Consider the following 18050-nt stretch of genomic DNA (forward strand, 5'->3'; position numbering starts at 1 on the left):
GAATGTTGTATTTTGGCATTTTATACATTAAATTATTTTGCATGCATTTTAGAGATTCTCTAGTATGCTTGCACATGGCGACAAAGACAATAACGTAAAGAGCATGCATGTGATCCATGTCATATTGTTGTAATTTTATAATTGTGACAAGAGACGATTATATAAAGATTTACATAAAGATAAAGCATTTGGAGGCAGCTCAAACCACAGACATGGTTAACCAATTTGATTGACCGAGCCCGAGCGTGCGCTCAATCAATAAATCAATCATGCGTGCACACAAGAAGCAACGTCCCCGTCAATCATGTGGAATCTGGATTCTTATGCTGTTGGCTGTTGCCCGAGTGCCCTTTATTCTCCACGAATCTCCACTACATAGTATTGCTTGCTTATCATGTGGTGGCTGAATCGATCTCCAATAGATGGATGCGTGGACCACGCACATTCATCTCGTACGCATCCAACCGTGCAGCTGATCGATCTCAGGTTGTAGCGTCGACCGCCGTGGCTAGCTTGCACTACAGGTGAATCAGTGAAAGTTTAGCGAAAATGGGAGACCCCGAGACTCCTCTTTTGCGAAATGTTATCTATGTCGAAGGTTGCCCGGGTTGTGTATTGGACCGTAGAAAGATTGAGCACAAAGGCGCACCCAAGAAAGAGCTCTGTTTCGTTGCGTTGTTGACTCTCTGCAACTGTAAATCACCCCTCTCTCTCTCTCTCTCTCTCCCCCCACTTCTCTCTATCTCTCTCTGTCTCTCCCGCCGCCCCGCCTTTCGGAAGTCGGAATCATTACGGGATTATCAGCTCCAAGTTACACCGACGAGTTTTCTACTCGCTGAAATGTCCCTCTTCACTCAACATGCAACTCCCAATCCTACGGGCGAAGCTAGAGAGTACAAAATTTTGGGTTCACCTATGAGCAAAGCATTGAAAGAGAAATGGGCGCGAGAAAAGGCCATTGGTTCTAATTATGTCATGTATGAGCAAAATACGCAAAGACCGATACATCTGTATTTAATGGCCATGCGAAATATGCGATTGAATACGAATGAAGCAAACATTCAAGCGGTATCAAAGTCCAAAACATCCATGAGAAGTAACTGAAAACAGACGTTAAGGAAATTATATCTTGTGTACGCGTCATATCTATTCTTGTAGCTTGGGATCTCTCTCTACGTATCAGCTTGACTGACAGTTGTATTTGTTTTCGCGTCTATAGTCACCGACCGAAGATGTGAAGGCGTTTTAGTAGGACCTAGCTTACCTGTATATCTTATCGGAGATATGCTCAATTTTGCATGGAGCCTTAACGCATTTTGAAGAATTGCTGCCTCACTTGAGTTGGAGAGAGGGATTGATTGAGGAATTTTTTGCTACGCAGGGGTATCGTTTTAAACTGGCTCGCGTTTCTCCATCACTTGCAATGCACAAGCTTGAGGCTAAGATTTATTTCATGGGTCTTCTAGGACTTATATGCTGGGGCTTTGATCCCTCTTTTCCTGGCTTTTCAATCTTGGTTTGTTCCCGTGTCCCCCACCTTTAGATTCCCATCTTTGTATATCATTTTGGAAAATGGACATAAGCCCCCATAAACGCTCCCCCTGCCCCTAGAGCTCTTGTAGGCATTATGGGTTTTTTTGCACAGGGGTCGTGACCATTCAATTTACTGAACAATCATTGACATTTAACCTGCTATTTCCCCTAATTTTCATGCCAATGAAGCGTAAGGCTTAGCATCTCAACCTGATAAACGTTGACCACTCTCCTGGCACGCAAGCTTAGTAGGGTGCTATTAACCTACTGCTTGCTCTATCTTCGTTTCTATTGTAATAGTCCAGCAAGTAACCTGGTGAGGTCTTTATTGTTTCTAGCGAATGGGTGGAGCAGTGTCAATTGCTGCTCCTTGTTTTATTTTCATTACGGCTAGAAGTCACGTTGACAAGTAAAGCATTGATGCTCCCCATTTTGTGAATTTGAATTTGTGTTTTATGAAGTTGGTTTGAAACCAAAGATTTAGTATTTATTCTGTTTCAGTTTATTCTGCGAAAAGGAGTCTGCTTACAGGGGTTGTGTTTTTTGATCTATGGAAAACAACAAGGAAACATATCTTCTACCCACTTCATGCTTTCACATCGAGTAGCTTGTATCAACCATGATTATTGTTTGTTTTGATTGTGTGTAGCTGTTTCCAAGCGGCCTCTGGAAATCACAAATAATATTTCATTATTGCTTTCTATAATCTGACACAGAAAATTTTAAGACGACTCTTTCCTGTTGTTGTTGTTGTTTTTTTTTGGGGAGGGGGTTGCAGCTCTGCCAATCTCTTCATTGTTTCCCTTTATTTATTTCATGGTAAGTACTTCAAAGAGTCAAAGTAACTTTTCCATAAAATGTTTTTTTTTTTCAATTGACTAGCTGAAAGGAGCCCTCTTCATGGCATCATACAACGATACAAGAAGGCCCTAAGGAACGTTCAAAATTTGCTATTTGATTCTCTATTTGCAAGTGAAGAAATTTGTTGCTATTTGACTCTACTGCAGGTCAGAGACTTCAATATTGTAGAATCAGCCACAGACATTGCTACTTACGCAGGTTTTGTTGGTGAGAAACTATACTTCTCACTTTATTGCCTCGTTTAACAATCTATAGCAAAGCAATTTTGTAAACCAAGGAGAGAAATTTCGAACATGAAATGCATTTGAATGTTAATTTTGATTCTGCGAGATGTAAAACAGAGCTTCTTGCACGTGGAACTTTCTGTCATACTACACGGGAGACATGCATTGAGCAATCTCTTTGTTACTGTAGATATGTGGAAGACCTACAATGTTCACGTCATTGGGTCATTAATTAACTTTTCATGTAAAGTTATGAGCAAAGATATTTCATAAGACAAGTAGAAGAAAATATTCCAGTTAGTCAAGAACTCACAAAAAGTATAGAGGGTAAGACACATAGCATTCTAGATTGTTATGAAACCTCCAGTTTGATGCAAAAGTAAAGTGCTATCATTTGATACTTTCTCATATTATAATTGAACCCCACATTGAGCATTGTATGTGATATCTTGAATATATGAGTACATGCAGTTCTATCTGCATATATCCCCTTGATTTTGCAAAGGCAAGCGATGGGCTACCTAGAAAGAAAAACAATTGTCTTTGCATACTCCAATGTATGGCATGCAAAGAGTCGAAAATGTATTTGGACACTCTCGGATATGGATGTTGTACATTTTCAGCTTATCGAGACCTGTGTTGCGTGCATTTGCATTCTTTCAATCCACCTCACTGCTCTTTTTGCAATTTGTGCAGGTTCAGCGTTTATGCTCGGGCGCTTCGTAGCCTCTACTCCTTGGGGACTAGCGGCAGACAAATATGGCCGTAAGCCTGTTATAATTGTCGGGACAGCTTCAATGTAAATGCATCAAAGTACCTCCTTTCTGTTTTGGCAGTATAAAATTTTCTCCAAGTCGCAGCCTGCTGGTATTGGGATCAATTCTTTCTGTTTGTAGCGGTGCTTTGTCCTATCAGCTATTCTTTCTAGAAATGCTTGTTTGGCAGAGACTAAGATGAAATACTTTTGTTTTCACTGGCAGTTGTAGCTTGCATGAACAGCTCTTGACTACTTTTTGATTATCCTTCTCCTTTAGTGCTAGCTTATGTCATGTTGAGTCTGCTGTTCACCTCTGGACTGTTGACAGGAACTGAGTATGAAGGCCTTTGTATAAATGAATGCTCAAGTATGTGTGGGTGCATGGATATGTATGTGTGACAGTATATGCAGTACTATAGGCTACACCTATAGTTGGGTGTTGATGATGTCGGTGGGGATGATAGTACTTGATTTCTCTACTGCAAATTCTGTAGATGCTCACTATGTTTTTGACATGCTTAAAGATGAATTTCATCACAGCCGGAAGGAGTGGGCCAAACCTCCCTCGGCCATCAAATATAAGTTGAAGCTGCCTTCATTGGTCGCTCCTCTTCGAAAGTTCTCTCAGCAAGCAGTTATCATTTTCTTCCCAGGAAAGTTACCTTCAGCAAATGATGTGGCCCAGTGGGTTCAGGCATTATTGGGAGGCTGCTTTGTTGAAGGAGTATACTTTGCTTCCAGAGGTTTTTATGAAGTGCATTTTTTGGATGCCTCATATCGTCAGCACCTCTATTCTATGGCAGACAAATGGTGCATGTCATGCCATGGTCGCCAAACAAGGATTACCACAGCCTCATTCGACATCACTGCCCCGTATGGGTTGAGGTAGTGGATTTTCCGGACTATATGAGGGCTGAGTTACCAAGTTTGGCAGCTACTTTGGGGCAAGTTGTATGCCCACCCCGTCCTTCGGGTAATCGCAATCGGTTTTGTGTTCTTTGGGATACAGATCACCCAACCCCTCCTTCCATTGCGGTAGAAGTGGAGGATGTTCCCCTCAGTGAAAAATATTTTGATTTGAAATGGGGAGTTTTTGCAAGTGCTTGTTTCACATGCCATAAGTTTGGCCACTTAGCCTCACAGTGTCCTGCAGTCCTGCATCAGCTCCCACCTACAGCTATTGCTCCAGAAAATACTCCCCCCCCAACTTATGGCTTGGGGCCTAAGGCTATGCCTACCAAACTGGGTGATGTGGCATCTAAATCTGTTCCTTCCAAAGAAAATGTGATTCAGGTTTCAGCCAAGCAAAGGGATAAGGGGAAGGGCAAAATTTCAGAATCTCATGCCTCTCACCAGGGTGCCTGGTAGCAACCTAAAAAGGTATTCGCACTCAAACCACGTCCGTTACAATCTCGCCATTGGGATGCTTCAACTTCTACCCCTGGTCAGACCTCTACCCCCGTTGACAGCCTCACTTCTCAACTGTGGGTTGATGTGTTAAAAAGGAGCATCCCTGTATGCGACAATGATGAGGATCATATAGCTAATGATCCAGGAGGCCAGGTGGATGTTGATGTCATGGCTGAGGCCTGATAGCTTATACCTTACTCTGCTTTTTGGTTTGATTGTACATATCTTCTATGTCTACTTCAATTACTTGCATTACATACAATGTTCAGGGTCTTTGCAATGTCAATAAGTGGAGACTTTTCTGGCATTATATGTACATAGAATGCACCCCGATGTGATCTCTTTACAGGAACACAACCAACACTTCTTGGCTGGCCAGCAAGGCCACTATGCTGGTTATGATATCTTTTATGCTGGTAGAATGCACTTTTTGGGGGTTTGCATGCTGGTAAAACATGATATGCAGCCCACGGTTGCTTACAATGACCCTCAGGGTCGATGGATGGTGATCAGGTGCATCTGGCAGGCTGATCTCTATGAAATAGCATCTGTTTATGCCTCACAAACTTCTGCGACTAGAGCTCAAATGTGGGCCTCCCTCAAACAATATCCATGGCTGTCCAATGCCTTTTTGTGTGGAGACTTAAACAACTCGTCTGCCACTCAAGACAATACCACTCATCGTTCTCACATGTTCCCCACTGAGCTTCGACATTGGGAAGATATGCTCTCATCCCTGCATGCAGAAGATCTATGGCTCTCAACAAGGGACATAGATATGGGTTATACATATCATCACAATGCCTTTACTCATTACTGGGCTCGACTTGACATATGGTATTTGCTGCATGCTCAGCAGTATGCTGATTTTACATGTACACTATGGGTCGATCATTCCCTCTTGCTATCTGATCACTTTCCAGTATGCTTGACATTATCTATAGCACGTCTGACAGATGATATACCTTTTTTTGGTCGTCGCCTGCTTCATGTCAATAGTGCTTATTTGCTTCATCAACAATTTCAGAACATGGTGAGAGTGGCTGTTCGTCCCCTCCTCTTACATGCTCAGGAGGACATGGATTTTGCTTGGATCAGTCTTGCTCATTGCTTGCAGGCTGTTATTCAAGATTATGGACGGAGTTACATGGGAAACCTCAGGCTCAAGTTGAAATGGGCTCAATCTCACAAGCAACAAATGGATGCAATCAGTTCTCATAGGCAGCTTACCTCTTCTGAATAGGATTCTTGTGCTTATGCAGTTCATATCATCCACCAAAATGATCTTCGCAAATTAAAGAAGTGGCAAATCCGAGCTCGCATGAAACCCCTTTTGGATAAGGGCTGCTCCTCCAAAGCCTTTTTTAAAAGTCTCCATGCGGATAGGCGAAAGGAGGTTATTTGCAGGATCAAGAAAGATGATGGCACCTGGACTACTTCCAAATCAGAATTGGAATCGCAATGTTCTAGTTATTTCCAGCATCTCCTTTCTCTTCAGCCTGATCATTTGATGCAAGTGAATGCAGCCAGGTCTCAATTTCTTATGCATGTCCAACCCATATTGTCTTGGGAACAGGCTCATGCATTGGAGCAGCCTTTTATGCTTAGTGAACTGGATGATGCTTTGAGTCATCTACGCAAAAGCAGCTCTCCTGGTTGGGATGGATTGACTGTCGAATTTTTCCGTGCATTTTGGGGTGATCTCAAGAACACTCTTCTTCTAATGATCAATCATGTTTGGAACAATCTCTTCCTCCATCCTGGAAGCATGGCCTAGTCAAATTGATTCCCAAGAAAAGGTTGTGTGAGACGATGGTTGATTGGCGGGCTATATCTCTTATGCCTGTTATTTACAAACTCATTGCTAAAATGATTGTCCTCAGGGTTTGCTTCTTTTTGCAAGCAGGACTTCATCCTAGGCAGTATGGGTTTGTCCCCAGAAGGCAGATCACTGACAATATCTCCAATGCTTTGCTTGTGATTGAGTATGCCAAATATTCCAAACAAGATGTTCTCATTCTGCAAGTAGACATTGCGAAAGCATTTGATACTGTCCTTGGGATTTTATTTCTCAGACTATGCATAAATTGGGATTTGGCCCTCGGCTGGTCCATATCATCTTCTGGCTCTATTCTCATGCCACGGCGCAGTGCTTGCTTGGTGGTGGGTTGTCAAGAACCTGGACTATGACCCGCTCGGTGAGACAGGGTTGCCCTCTTAGTTCTTTACTGTATGCCATTGCTACCCATCCGTTATTGTTGCATATGGACCATCTTGCAGATACAGGACAGCTTCATGGCTTGCAAATTCCAGGGGCACAGTCATTTCTTGCACATGCATATGCTGATGATTCATAATTTATGCCCAGGAATTCTCAAAGTGACCTTTCTCATTTCATGCATACACTGAATGACTTTGGCATAGCTGCTGGACTGCACATCTATTTTCAGAAATCAAAACTTCTAGCTTTGAAAGAAGCTGATTGGCATGCCCTTCTCTGGCCAGGCCACATTATCTCTTCCCATACTATTGTGAGGCATCTAGGCTACCCCATTGGCTGGAATATTACCCCGCAACAACAGCTCAAATGGGTGCTTCAAAAGATCAACAAGAAGCTGGAATACTGGCATTTGTCCACTTGGCCTCTACATGTTCGACTTCGGATAGTACAGTCCATCATTATGGCATATGTGCAATTTTATTTGCCTCTTCTTCCCTGGTCTTTTAAGCATTTGGCTTCCTATATGTCCCAGGCTATGGAGATATTTTGAAAAAGCAAATCTCATAAAAAGGCTTTGCGACTCCTACCTATGCAGTCTATTTGTTCACCCAAGACTCATGGGGGGCTGAATATTCTCAATCTCCAGGTTCATATGTTGGCAAGAAAGAGCACTATGATTGCTGATTTTTTTCAGCAAAAACAGCCATGGGCTATTATGTTAGCAACTATGTGTGGAAACATGACGTCCCATGCATATGGGCATTGGATTATAGATCACTGGGAAGCAGTCATGACCACATTTCAGGGAAAAATTCCTGGTTGCCCTGTTTCTACTGCTTTTATTCATGATTGGAAGAGAATTCTCTCTTATGCTAAATGGATAGGTGCTTCCTCTCATCATGGTAATTCTTTTCGCTTGAAAAGCATCCATTGGAGCAAGGTGTTTGAATCGCCTCTCGCTTTACAGGCACCTATTAAAGCATACAATCTTATGAAATTGGGCATAAGATTTGTTGGCGATGTTGTGGATCAACAAGGTTGTATGCTTTCATTTCCACAAGCTTGCAGGACATTCTCCTTGGGTCTGCATCATAGGTCCATTTGGAGAATACTTTCAACTATGTTGCGGCCATTTGTTCCGGCTCCTCCACTGTGTTTGTACAGGACAGATTACTGGAATGGAATTTGACTTCCTTACCTCCTGCTACCCATACGCTTTCAATGCATAATCTGGCCTCCTCGAAGGTCTACAGATTTCTTCTTCCACCGCCATGGATGGACAAGCATGCCAACACTCTTTGGAATTTGGATAGGCCTTTATCTTGGTGGCAATCACGACTCATGAAAATCTGCGGCTCCTCCACTGTTTGTACAGGACAGATTACTGGACTGGAATTTGACTTCCTTACCTCCTGCTACCCATATGCTTTCAATGCATAATTTGGCCTCCTCGAAGGTCTACAGATTTCTTCTTCCACCGCCATGGATTGACAAGCATGCCAACACTCTTTGGAATTTGGATAGGCCTTTATCTTGGTGGCAATCACGACTCATGAAAATCTGGAAAGCCAAATTGCCATTGAAACAGAGGCTTTTCTTTTGGAGATGTATAGTGGGAGCTTTTTCCATTGGGGTGAAATTGGCAGCACGCCGCATTGCTTCCCCTTCCTGCCCCCGTTGCTCTCATCACCGCGAGACAGTTCCTCATCTATCATGGTCTTGCCCGCACTCTCGCATATTGATCACTCATGTTTCTCATTTGCTGCGGCTTCGGTTTCCCTCTATCAGATTTGGGAAACTTTTCTGGATGTTTGGATGCCTCTCATCTCAGATGTCTCCATTCCTCCTCTTCTTTCACTGGACTCGCTTTTGGGTACTATGGATCATTTGGACACAGAGATTGCATTCTAGGATGGGTCAACAGTTTCCTCAGGCATATATTTTCTTTAGAATGTCCCTCAAGCAATCCTTATATGATAGTTTTGCTGCAAGGGACTTGGATGCTACTAGCCTTGAAGTGTTTTCTATTTGTTTTTGAGTTCTTCCATTGGGCTCTCCTTTGGAGTCTAATGTCATGTACATTGATTTCATGTTAATATAGTAATGTGCTTTCACCAAAAAAGAAAAGTGTGTGGCTCTGTAATACCACGGTGTGAGTTCCTGGGCTGTGTGTGTGTGTGTGTAGGTGTGAGCGAGCGAGAGAGAGAGAGAGAGAGAGAGAGAGAGCTCTAGCCTTCCGTAACAGCTCTAGACCCTCCCCCAACCAGCCCGTGAGCCTCAACTTCCTGTTGCGTTGTATCAGAGCTCAAAATACGGTGATTTGGAGCAGCCACCATCTGCCGTACAGCCCTCACAGCCCCGTACAGATTCCGTACAGGTGTACGGCCTGTACGGACTGTTTCGCCTGCTACAAGTTGCTGCTGCCAGTTCATCTCCGGCTCCTGGATCGATTTTATACAGGGATTTGCTTGCGGACTAACCTATACACTGATTTTGAAGGCTCTTTGCTCCCGTTTCTCTCCTCTTGGGTCTCTGAGTCCTGTGCACCTTTTCCATCGCCAAAATCTCCCTCTTTCTCTGAAATATAGTTCATCTGGGAATTTTTACTGTTTTTTCTCTTCTTTTCCTCTATAAAACTGCTTTTTATCTTTTCTCGACCTCTACATCTCTCTTTCCCCTTTTTCTCCTTACAAATACACTCTTTTTCTCTTCTCTGCGGGCTTTTCTGTGAGCTTTTTTTGGGACTGTTTTTTTCTCTACTATCACTTTACAGGTACCTCCTTTCTAGGTTCCACCTTCTTCCAAAGATATGGCTGAATATTCCTATGAAAAAACTTTTCAAAAGGATTGTTCAGTCCATTGCAAGAAGCAAAAGCAGGCTGAGGGTCAGCATGACCCGGTACATGATTCTGTTGAGGCACAATTGGTCTATGATGTCATGCATGAAGGCTTTGCAAGACACACGGAAAGAGTGAAAAGACTTGGTTCCATCGGTTGGCCTCATGGTTGAAGTGGATGAAATTGTGGATCCAGTTAGAGAATATGCCAAAAATGCAGTCATTTTATTTTTCCCAGGCCGGATGCCACCTGCTGCAGAGGTAGGCAACTAGTTGACTCGTACACTGGCTGGCTCGTTTGTTCGCAAGGTACACTATGCAGCCAGGGTTTTTTTGAGGTCATTATGGTAGATGAGATTCACAGGCAAATGCTTTTGGAACATTCGCCCCTCTTTTTTGGGCAGCAAATGGTGCACGTACTGCCATGGTCTCCCACAAGGGATTTTCAGGCTTTGATCCGACACCGATGTCTGGTCTAGGTTGAAGTTGTAGACTTCCCGCAATGCATGGCTTCACTCTTGCCTAAAATTGCAGCGACTTTAGGCAAAGTGGTTTGCCCACCACGGCCTAATGGCAACTTGAATCGATTTTGCATTCTCTAGGTTACTGATAATTCCACACTAGACTCTTATTCAGTCACGGTGAACAATGTTGACATGGGAAGTGCTTTTTATAAATTGAAATGGGGATTATTTGCAGGGGCTTGCTTTGACTGCAAAAAGACACATGGCTTCATAGTGTCCAATGAATCAGCATAAAATGCCTCCTGCTACTTTGCCTGTTCAAATGCGTACTAAGGATGCTCCTACCTCTATTGGAAATAAAAACAAAGGTAGTAGACAGTTTTTTGGAACTCAGGATAAAGGCAAAGCTCCAGTGGTTTCAAATGGGAATGTTTCTTCACATTCACCTCCTGCTATTCAACCCTCAACAAAAGGACCGAAACCTCCAATTGGTGGATGGCAAAGTCCAAGAAAAGTTATTTCTGCTCGAAGACTTCCACCCCCTCGCACTTGGAATGGTGCGTCTTCTAGTAGAAACTCCCTAGAGGTCAATACAGGAATTGGGATCACATGGGCTGTAGTGACAGCTAGCAGAACACTCTTCCCTGAAGAAGAGGTTGCTGCTTTGCTGTCTACTTCTCAGGTGGATATTTCTTCTCAGGGAAGAGGCCTTGACCCTGAGATAGAAATGTAGGGCTGACATCATGAAGTTTGCTGTTGTACATAGCTGTTATTTTATAAATATTTGTAAATATAGTCATCATATCAAATGTTTTACACTTAATGTCCAGGGGATGTGTGATAGTAGAAAATGGAAATCTGTGTGGCTGTATATCAATAGATTTCAGCCTGACATAGTGGCATTACAAGAACACAACCAACATGTCTATGCAGGAAAGACAGGTCACTACTGTGGCTATGATATTTTCTATGATGGGGAGCACTTTTTCTCAGGGGTAGTCTTTCCGATCAAACATGAGCTTCAGCCAGTTATTGCTTTAAATGACAATAAAGGAAGATGGCTTATTCTTCAATGCATCATTCAGGGAGAGGTGTTTGAATTTGCTTCTGTCTATGCACTTCAATCCTCTCGAGAAAGAACTGCAATTTGGGATGCCATGCAACAATATCCATGGAGATATCACGCCTTTATATGTGGGGATTTCAATAATGCTCCACAACAGGGTGACAATACATCCGGACATACTCATATGTTAACCCCTGAAAGGCATGCATGGTCTCAATTACTGATGCATCTTGATTTGGTTGATCTTTGGAAGGAATTGCAGGCTTTGTCACCTGGATACACCTTTCAACATAATGCCCTTTCTTCTTATCAGGCACGTCTGGATCGATGGTATAGTGTAGCTCCGCAACAAAATGGTGATGTTACATGCGAAATGTGGATTGACTATGCCTTTGTGCATTCAGATCATGCACCTCTATGGTTGAGGTTATCCTTTTATGATATGCCAGATGATAGATTGCCACAAAGGCGACATCTGATCGTGAACAATAGCTATTTGCAGCATGCTGCTTTCAAGGCCATGGTGACTGAAGCATCTCATTCTCTGTCTTCTCACAGCCATATTGATATTGATAATGCATGGGATTCTTTTGTTTCCAAAATGCAAGTTGTGATTAGAGGTTATGGCAAGTCTTACATGAAGACTCTGAGGGAAACTATTGCTCAGGCCAAATTCGCTTGTCAAGACCTCACCGAACTTAGCCATCTTCGTTCGTTGTCCCTGCATGAGCAAACAACACTATGCTAAGCTAGACATTGTCTTCAACTCAATGATCACAGGAAACTGGCTAAATGGGAGACTAGAGCAAGACAAAGAGCCTTTACAGATAAAGGTTGCTCTTCCAAACAATTTTTCAAAAGCTTGCATCAGAGGAGATTAAAATCAGAAATTTGCAGGGTGCTTCTACTTGATGGTTCATGGACTACCTCATGGTCACAGCTTGCTTCTGTTTGTGTGCATCATTTCTCTCAGCAGTTTGGTTCTGTAGTTTCTCCCTCGCAGCAGGTTTTGTCTGCACGAAATTTAATGTTACAACATGTTTCTCCTATTATTTCCACTACTCAAGCTTTGGAATTGGAGGAACCTTTTACTGAGAGGGAATTGTCAGATGCAATCAAATCCTGTGGTAGATGGAAATCTCCAGGATGGGATGGTCTTACAGTTGAGTTTATTCTAGAATATTGGCCTCTTTTGAAGCATACATTGCTGCATATGGTGAACGCTGCATGGCAAAATCAGAAAATGCCATACACATGGAAGAGAGGTCTTGTTAAACTCCTTCAAAAAAAGCAAATTTGTGAATCTTACATGATGGGTTGCATCCTGCGCAATATGGTTTTGTTCTGCGTAGGCATATCACAGATAACATTGCTAATGCCTATGTTGGAATTGAATATGCCAAATACATGCAGCAGGATGTTTTGCTATTGCAAATTGATATTGCCAAAGCCTTTGATACTGTTAAGTGGGATTTTATTTCATCGACTATGCAGGCATTGGGATTTGGCACAAAAATGCAGCAAGTTATCACTTTGCTATATCAAGACAGTAAAGCTGCCTGCATACTTTCAGGGGATATTTCTACAACCTGGACTCTTGGTTGTTTTGTTCGGCAAGGATGTCCCGGCTATATCAAGACAGTAAAGCTGCTTGCATACTTTCAGGGGATATTTCTACAACCTGGACGCTTGGTTGTTTGGTTCGGCAAGGATGTCCCCTAAGTGCTTTACTTTTTGCCATAGCCACTCATCCAATGCTTCAATATCTGGACCACCTTTTGGACACTGACCAGTTACACGGCTTGGAGATTCCTAGCAGCCATAGCATGATCGCTCAAGCATATGATGATGATTCTTTCTTTACCCCAAAAAATACTCGGAGTGATCTGTCCATGATTATGCAGGCTCTTTTTACATATGGAATGGCGGCTGGTCTTCGGGTCAATTTTCAGAAATCAAAATTGCTGCCGTTGCATGCTCATGAATGGCATAGTCTTTTGTGGCCTAGGGAAATTGTTCCCACTTCTCAACTGATTCGACATCTTGGCTGTTCTCAATATTCAAATGCATCTACTTGCTCACAGAGGAAAAATGATGTTGCAGTTTATGCAAGGAGATCAGCCTTGGGCTTTCACGATCCGCTCTCTTTTATTACATATTCATACTTCTGCTTTTGGGCATTGGCAGCCTACCCACTGGGATTTCCTATTTGGCTCTATCCAAGGCAAGATCAGAGGTTGCCCTTTTGTCTCTCGTCTGCTTCTTGATTGGAAACATATTTTATCCCACTTGGAATGGAATGGCCGGGATTCTTTGGCGGGAACTTCTTTAAGGGCTGAGAATATTTATTGGTCTAATGTATTTCACCCTTCTTTGGCCATCCAAGAACCTAGTTGTTCTTATTTTCTCTCTTTCAAAGGCATTTCTTCTGTGGCGGATGTACTTCAGGATGATGGCACTCTTTTATCCTTTTCTATGGTTGCTAGCAAATATGGTTTGGGAGCTCATTATCGTCCTTTATGCAATCGGATTTCAGCAATGCTTCAACCGTTCTTGCCGGTACCTCGTTTGGAACTTCAGAATAGGCTTGAGGATTGGATTTTACATTCTTCTTCTCTTCAACCCGTCCTTTGAAGCTCTTACATATCACAGTGTCATCTCTGTATAAAGTGTTATTATTTCCGCCTTGGATTTCTGACAGAGCAAATACTGTTTGGCATATGCATCGCCTACTAAAGTGGTGGAGAAAGTGATTGCGTCTCCTTTGGCATTATAAAGTCCCTCTTCGGCAACAGCTTTTTCTTTGGTGAGTCCTACTTGGCATTTTTCCATCTGGCCAATTACTCGCACATAGACATATTGCTCCGGCTGTTTGCCACAGATGCCTACACTATGCTAAATCTGTGCTTCACATGTTCTGGCACTGTCCATACACTTGTGATTTCATTGCTCTCATTCGACAGAGGCTTCGAGCGAGATTTCCTACTGTTACTTTTGGCAGGTTTTTCTGGTTGTTTGGTTTTCATCTAGCTAGACAGGGTTTTGACTTATTTTTTGTATGGGTACGCTATTGGGCACTGTGGACTCTATGGATGGACAGAAATCATAGAGTCTTTGGTGATCCCCTATTTTCATCTTTTGTTTTTTTCAAACGATCTGCAGCAATCATTCTACATTCAGACTCGTTTGATTGATCAGGATGTATATACAGCTTATACTGAGATTTTCAGTTGAGTAGTAGTTACTCCACTTTCGAAGTAACTATGAATGTAATTATTTTACAGCAATAAAAGATTTCTTCCCACCAAAAAAAAAAAAAGTGTGTATGAAGTAGCTGTCCCACTCTGGGACAGCTATGAATGTAAATGCTTTCTTAATGCAAATTTTCTTTCACAAAAAAAAAAAGTGTGTGTGTATGTGTGTGTGTGTGTGTGTGTGTTTTGCTGCATATGCTGAAAGAGAGTTAAGTGATGCTGTTAAATCATGTGGTAGATGGAAATCTCCCGGTTGGGATGGTCACAGTTGAATTCTTCTTGGCATATTGGGATCTCCTCAAATCTCCTTTGCTGCAAATGATAAATAGTGCTTGGCAACATCAATACATGCTGGATTCTTGGAAGAAAGGGCTTGTAACACTTTTGCACAAGATGCGAATCTGTGAATCTCTGGCTGATTAGAGGCTTATCACTTTGATGCATGTTATTTATAAGATCATCACCAAAATGGTGATTGATCGTATCAAAGAATATTTGCATGAGGGTCTTCATCTGGCGCAGTATGGTTTTACTCCTTGTAGGCTCATAATTGACAATATTACAAATGCCTATATTGGGATTGAGTATGCCAAGTATACTGAACAAGATATTCTCTTGTTGCAAGTAGATATTGCAAAGTCTTTTGACACCATCCAATGGGATTTCATAGCTCATAACATGCGAGTTTTGGGGCTTTGGTCATAAAATGCAGCATATCATCTTTTGGCTATACCATGACAGCAAAGCTGCATGCATCTTGTCGGGGGATACTTCGGAATCTTGGACACTCCGTTGTTTAGTTTGCCAGGACTGCCCTGCTAGTGCTATTCTATGTGTTACGGCACTTCAGATGTGGCTTGGGAGACTCTTATTCTACCCACTAAGGAAGGGGGCCTCAATATTATTGATCCAGTGTAGAGCCTTGCTCTACAAGATGGTGGTCAAAGGTTTGATGCCTGGTCAGGAGCCTTGGAAGGATTTTTTCTTACGTAGTATACAAACATGCACATCTTTTCAGGGAGGAGATTGTATGGACAGCCCTAGATGGATCTTTACGTCAGCCCGTCTTAGATCTTCTACTTCCTTTCTCATGGCTGCCATTCTGAAAGCTTGGGACAGCTTCATAAGTACTCTTCGGAGAATTTCACCCTCCTCTCGTGAAGAAATTGACAGGTAGCCCGTCATGTGGAATGATTGCATACTAGATGAGCATGGCAGATCAGTGGGCATGTCACATTATATGCAGTGGTTGAGTTGGGACCTGCATCCACGGTGGGTGCTTGGAAAGCTTTTAGGATGCTTCCAGAGGATCAGAGAGCTCGTTCAGTTAGTCACCTCAGAGGAAGTGCAGCCAGGATGCATCAGATAGATTGCAGCCATACAAGTGGAGTGGATGGATACAAACCATTTGCCTATTTCTGAGTCCACCTAGTTGGGGGCTTTTTCGAGAACAGGTATCCCTCTGCAGGTTATAGCCTTGCGGGATGCACATGAGGATACCCTTGTCTTTCAGGTTCATGTAGGAGGCAGACTCCATAGATCTTCAGAGGACATTCTTTTGGAGATTCCTTTTCAGCCTGTCAGGATTGCAGGATACATAGAGATGGGTAGAGACTCACAGTGGTATCTTGATCCAGACCCCGTTCTCCTGGCTATTGGATCTTGGAGGCTTTGGTTGTATGGAGGTTCCCCTATTAGATCCTTGTAGTGGGATCCAGGGGAATGGGAGTGGATAGTTGCAGGGCACCGAGAGAAGAGCATCCCCTTCTTTCGTTACACAGTTAGAAATGCCAGGAGATTCCAGCTCAATTGTAGAGGTTGGAGGCCCTCTAGAGCTCCTCATTGGGATACTTTTCAGATTTCTGCAGAGATGCAGAAATCTGAAAAGTATCCCAATGAGACTTTGGAAATCCCTCAGGAATAGGAAAGTCACGCTATTCATCTGGCTTACTATTCATGGAGGGATTGCAGTGAACCTATGGAGATCCAGGTTCAGGGCTGACCCTACTTGTCCTCGATGCCATTCAGCAGTTGAGTGAGTGCAACATTGCCATTGGGAGTGCACTCAGGCGAGGATGGTTTGGAAGGGTGTTGCTAGGATACTTTGCACTTTTCATAGAGCACCCTTCTTCATGACCTGGGGATCAGCTGCTTGGTTGTCACTCACTGGTCCATAGGCTTTCTTTGAGAGACATGACACAGACACAACTTTCTTTGTTCGATGACATGTTGTGGAGTCATGCTCCCTCCTGGATGTTCCGTTTACTCCATTCAGAGCTCCCCACGCTTCTGTAGACACATCTTGGGAGATTCTGGCTAGTATCTCAGCATGGCATATTTGGAGAGCCAGATGTACAGAGGCTTTGGAGGACTCCCAGGTTCACCTTTCTGAGACTATGGCCAGTATCTGGGCAGATACTATACACACTTTGATGGCCATTTGGGCGAACTTACAGGGAACCTCCAGGACTGCTACTGCTAGGAGGGTTGCTTTCCTCAGAGTCTGGAAGGATTGTCCTTTCTTCTCTGACTCTCCTTCAAGGATGAGATGGCATTTTCAGCCGCCACTTGGGATTTTTGTTTGCTCAGCTGTTTTTTTTCTCATGCTTGACATGATGTACTCCCGCACTTGAGCTTGCTCTGCGGTTTTTATTCATACTTGATGAAGTACTTTTCTTGAAAAAAAAAATGTAGAAATGTATTCCATACGGTATTTGGATTCACTGGACTAGAATCTGCAAAATCTAAACTTATAAATGGTTGTAGATGACTTGTACCGATCTATTTGAATACTTAAAGGACTTAACATGATATATATTTTTTTCCATTGCAGAACTATATTCAATACACTATTTGGATTCAGTACAACATTTTGGATGGCTTTGTTATCAAGATTCCTTCTTGGACTTTTTAATGGGTTACTTGGAACGATTAGGGTGAGTGACTATATGCTTCCACACCATGTGCATTAATTTATTAAAAAAACATAATATGAAGTATGATACAAGGTCACCATGAACTCTAGATAGTGTCTTTATTCAATTAAAAATAATATTTTTTATTACAACATTTGTGTGGATATTTTGATAGGCATTTCAAACACAACCAATGAGATGGCCTGTAAGTGACACTTCAAATCAGACTCAAAGAAAAAGGAAGGCCACAGACCCATACCCTCAAATATTAAATGTTCTCCTTGACTATGCATTTGTCTCATGAGTTGTGAAGCGGTATGTGTGATGCTTGACAAAACTCATGACATTTGTTCCAATCAATTCTATCCTCATGGAAAATGGTCTACAAACTGTACATCACCTTCCCCAAGGTGTGATACTAAAGAAACTCCCTTACAGAGTAAGAGCTGGAGGCCTGAAGGGTTGGGATGTGAAGAATCAGACAAGTTTCATAGTATTTGTAAGGAAA

The 18050-nt window shown here is 42.6% G+C and overlaps 1 protein-coding gene across 3 annotated transcripts in view; it reads left to right on the plus strand.

Annotated features, from left to right (window-relative positions):
* The first annotated feature begins 309 nt into the window (after nucleotides 1-309).
* Nucleotides 310-18050, plus strand: part of LOC147896453 (protein ZINC INDUCED FACILITATOR-LIKE 1-like) — a 172232-nt gene continuing 154491 nt past the window's right edge. Inside the window, exons 1-5 of one of the 3 annotated variants that reach the window (XM_087382067.1) lie at nucleotides 311-694; nucleotides 2312-2352; nucleotides 2541-2601; nucleotides 3315-3417; nucleotides 17461-17563. In XM_087382067.1, the coding sequence (XP_087238193.1) occupies nucleotides 550-694; nucleotides 2312-2352; nucleotides 2541-2601; nucleotides 3315-3417; nucleotides 17461-17563 (453 nt within the window). In that variant the 5' untranslated portion in view covers nucleotides 311-549. Of the gene's footprint in view, nucleotides 695-2311; nucleotides 2353-2540; nucleotides 2602-3314; nucleotides 3418-17460; nucleotides 17564-18050 lie in introns of all 3 variants that reach the window. The other 2 variants (XM_087382065.1, XM_087382066.1) reach the window with 2 other exon arrangements.

The sequence above is a fragment of the Dipteris shenzhenensis genome, chromosome 11 (genome assembly GCF_047967505.1).
Source record: "Dipteris shenzhenensis isolate YYH24624 ecotype China chromosome 11, Dip_SZ_1.0, whole genome shotgun sequence".
Taxonomy (NCBI): Eukaryota; Viridiplantae; Streptophyta; class Polypodiopsida; order Gleicheniales; family Dipteridaceae; genus Dipteris; species Dipteris shenzhenensis.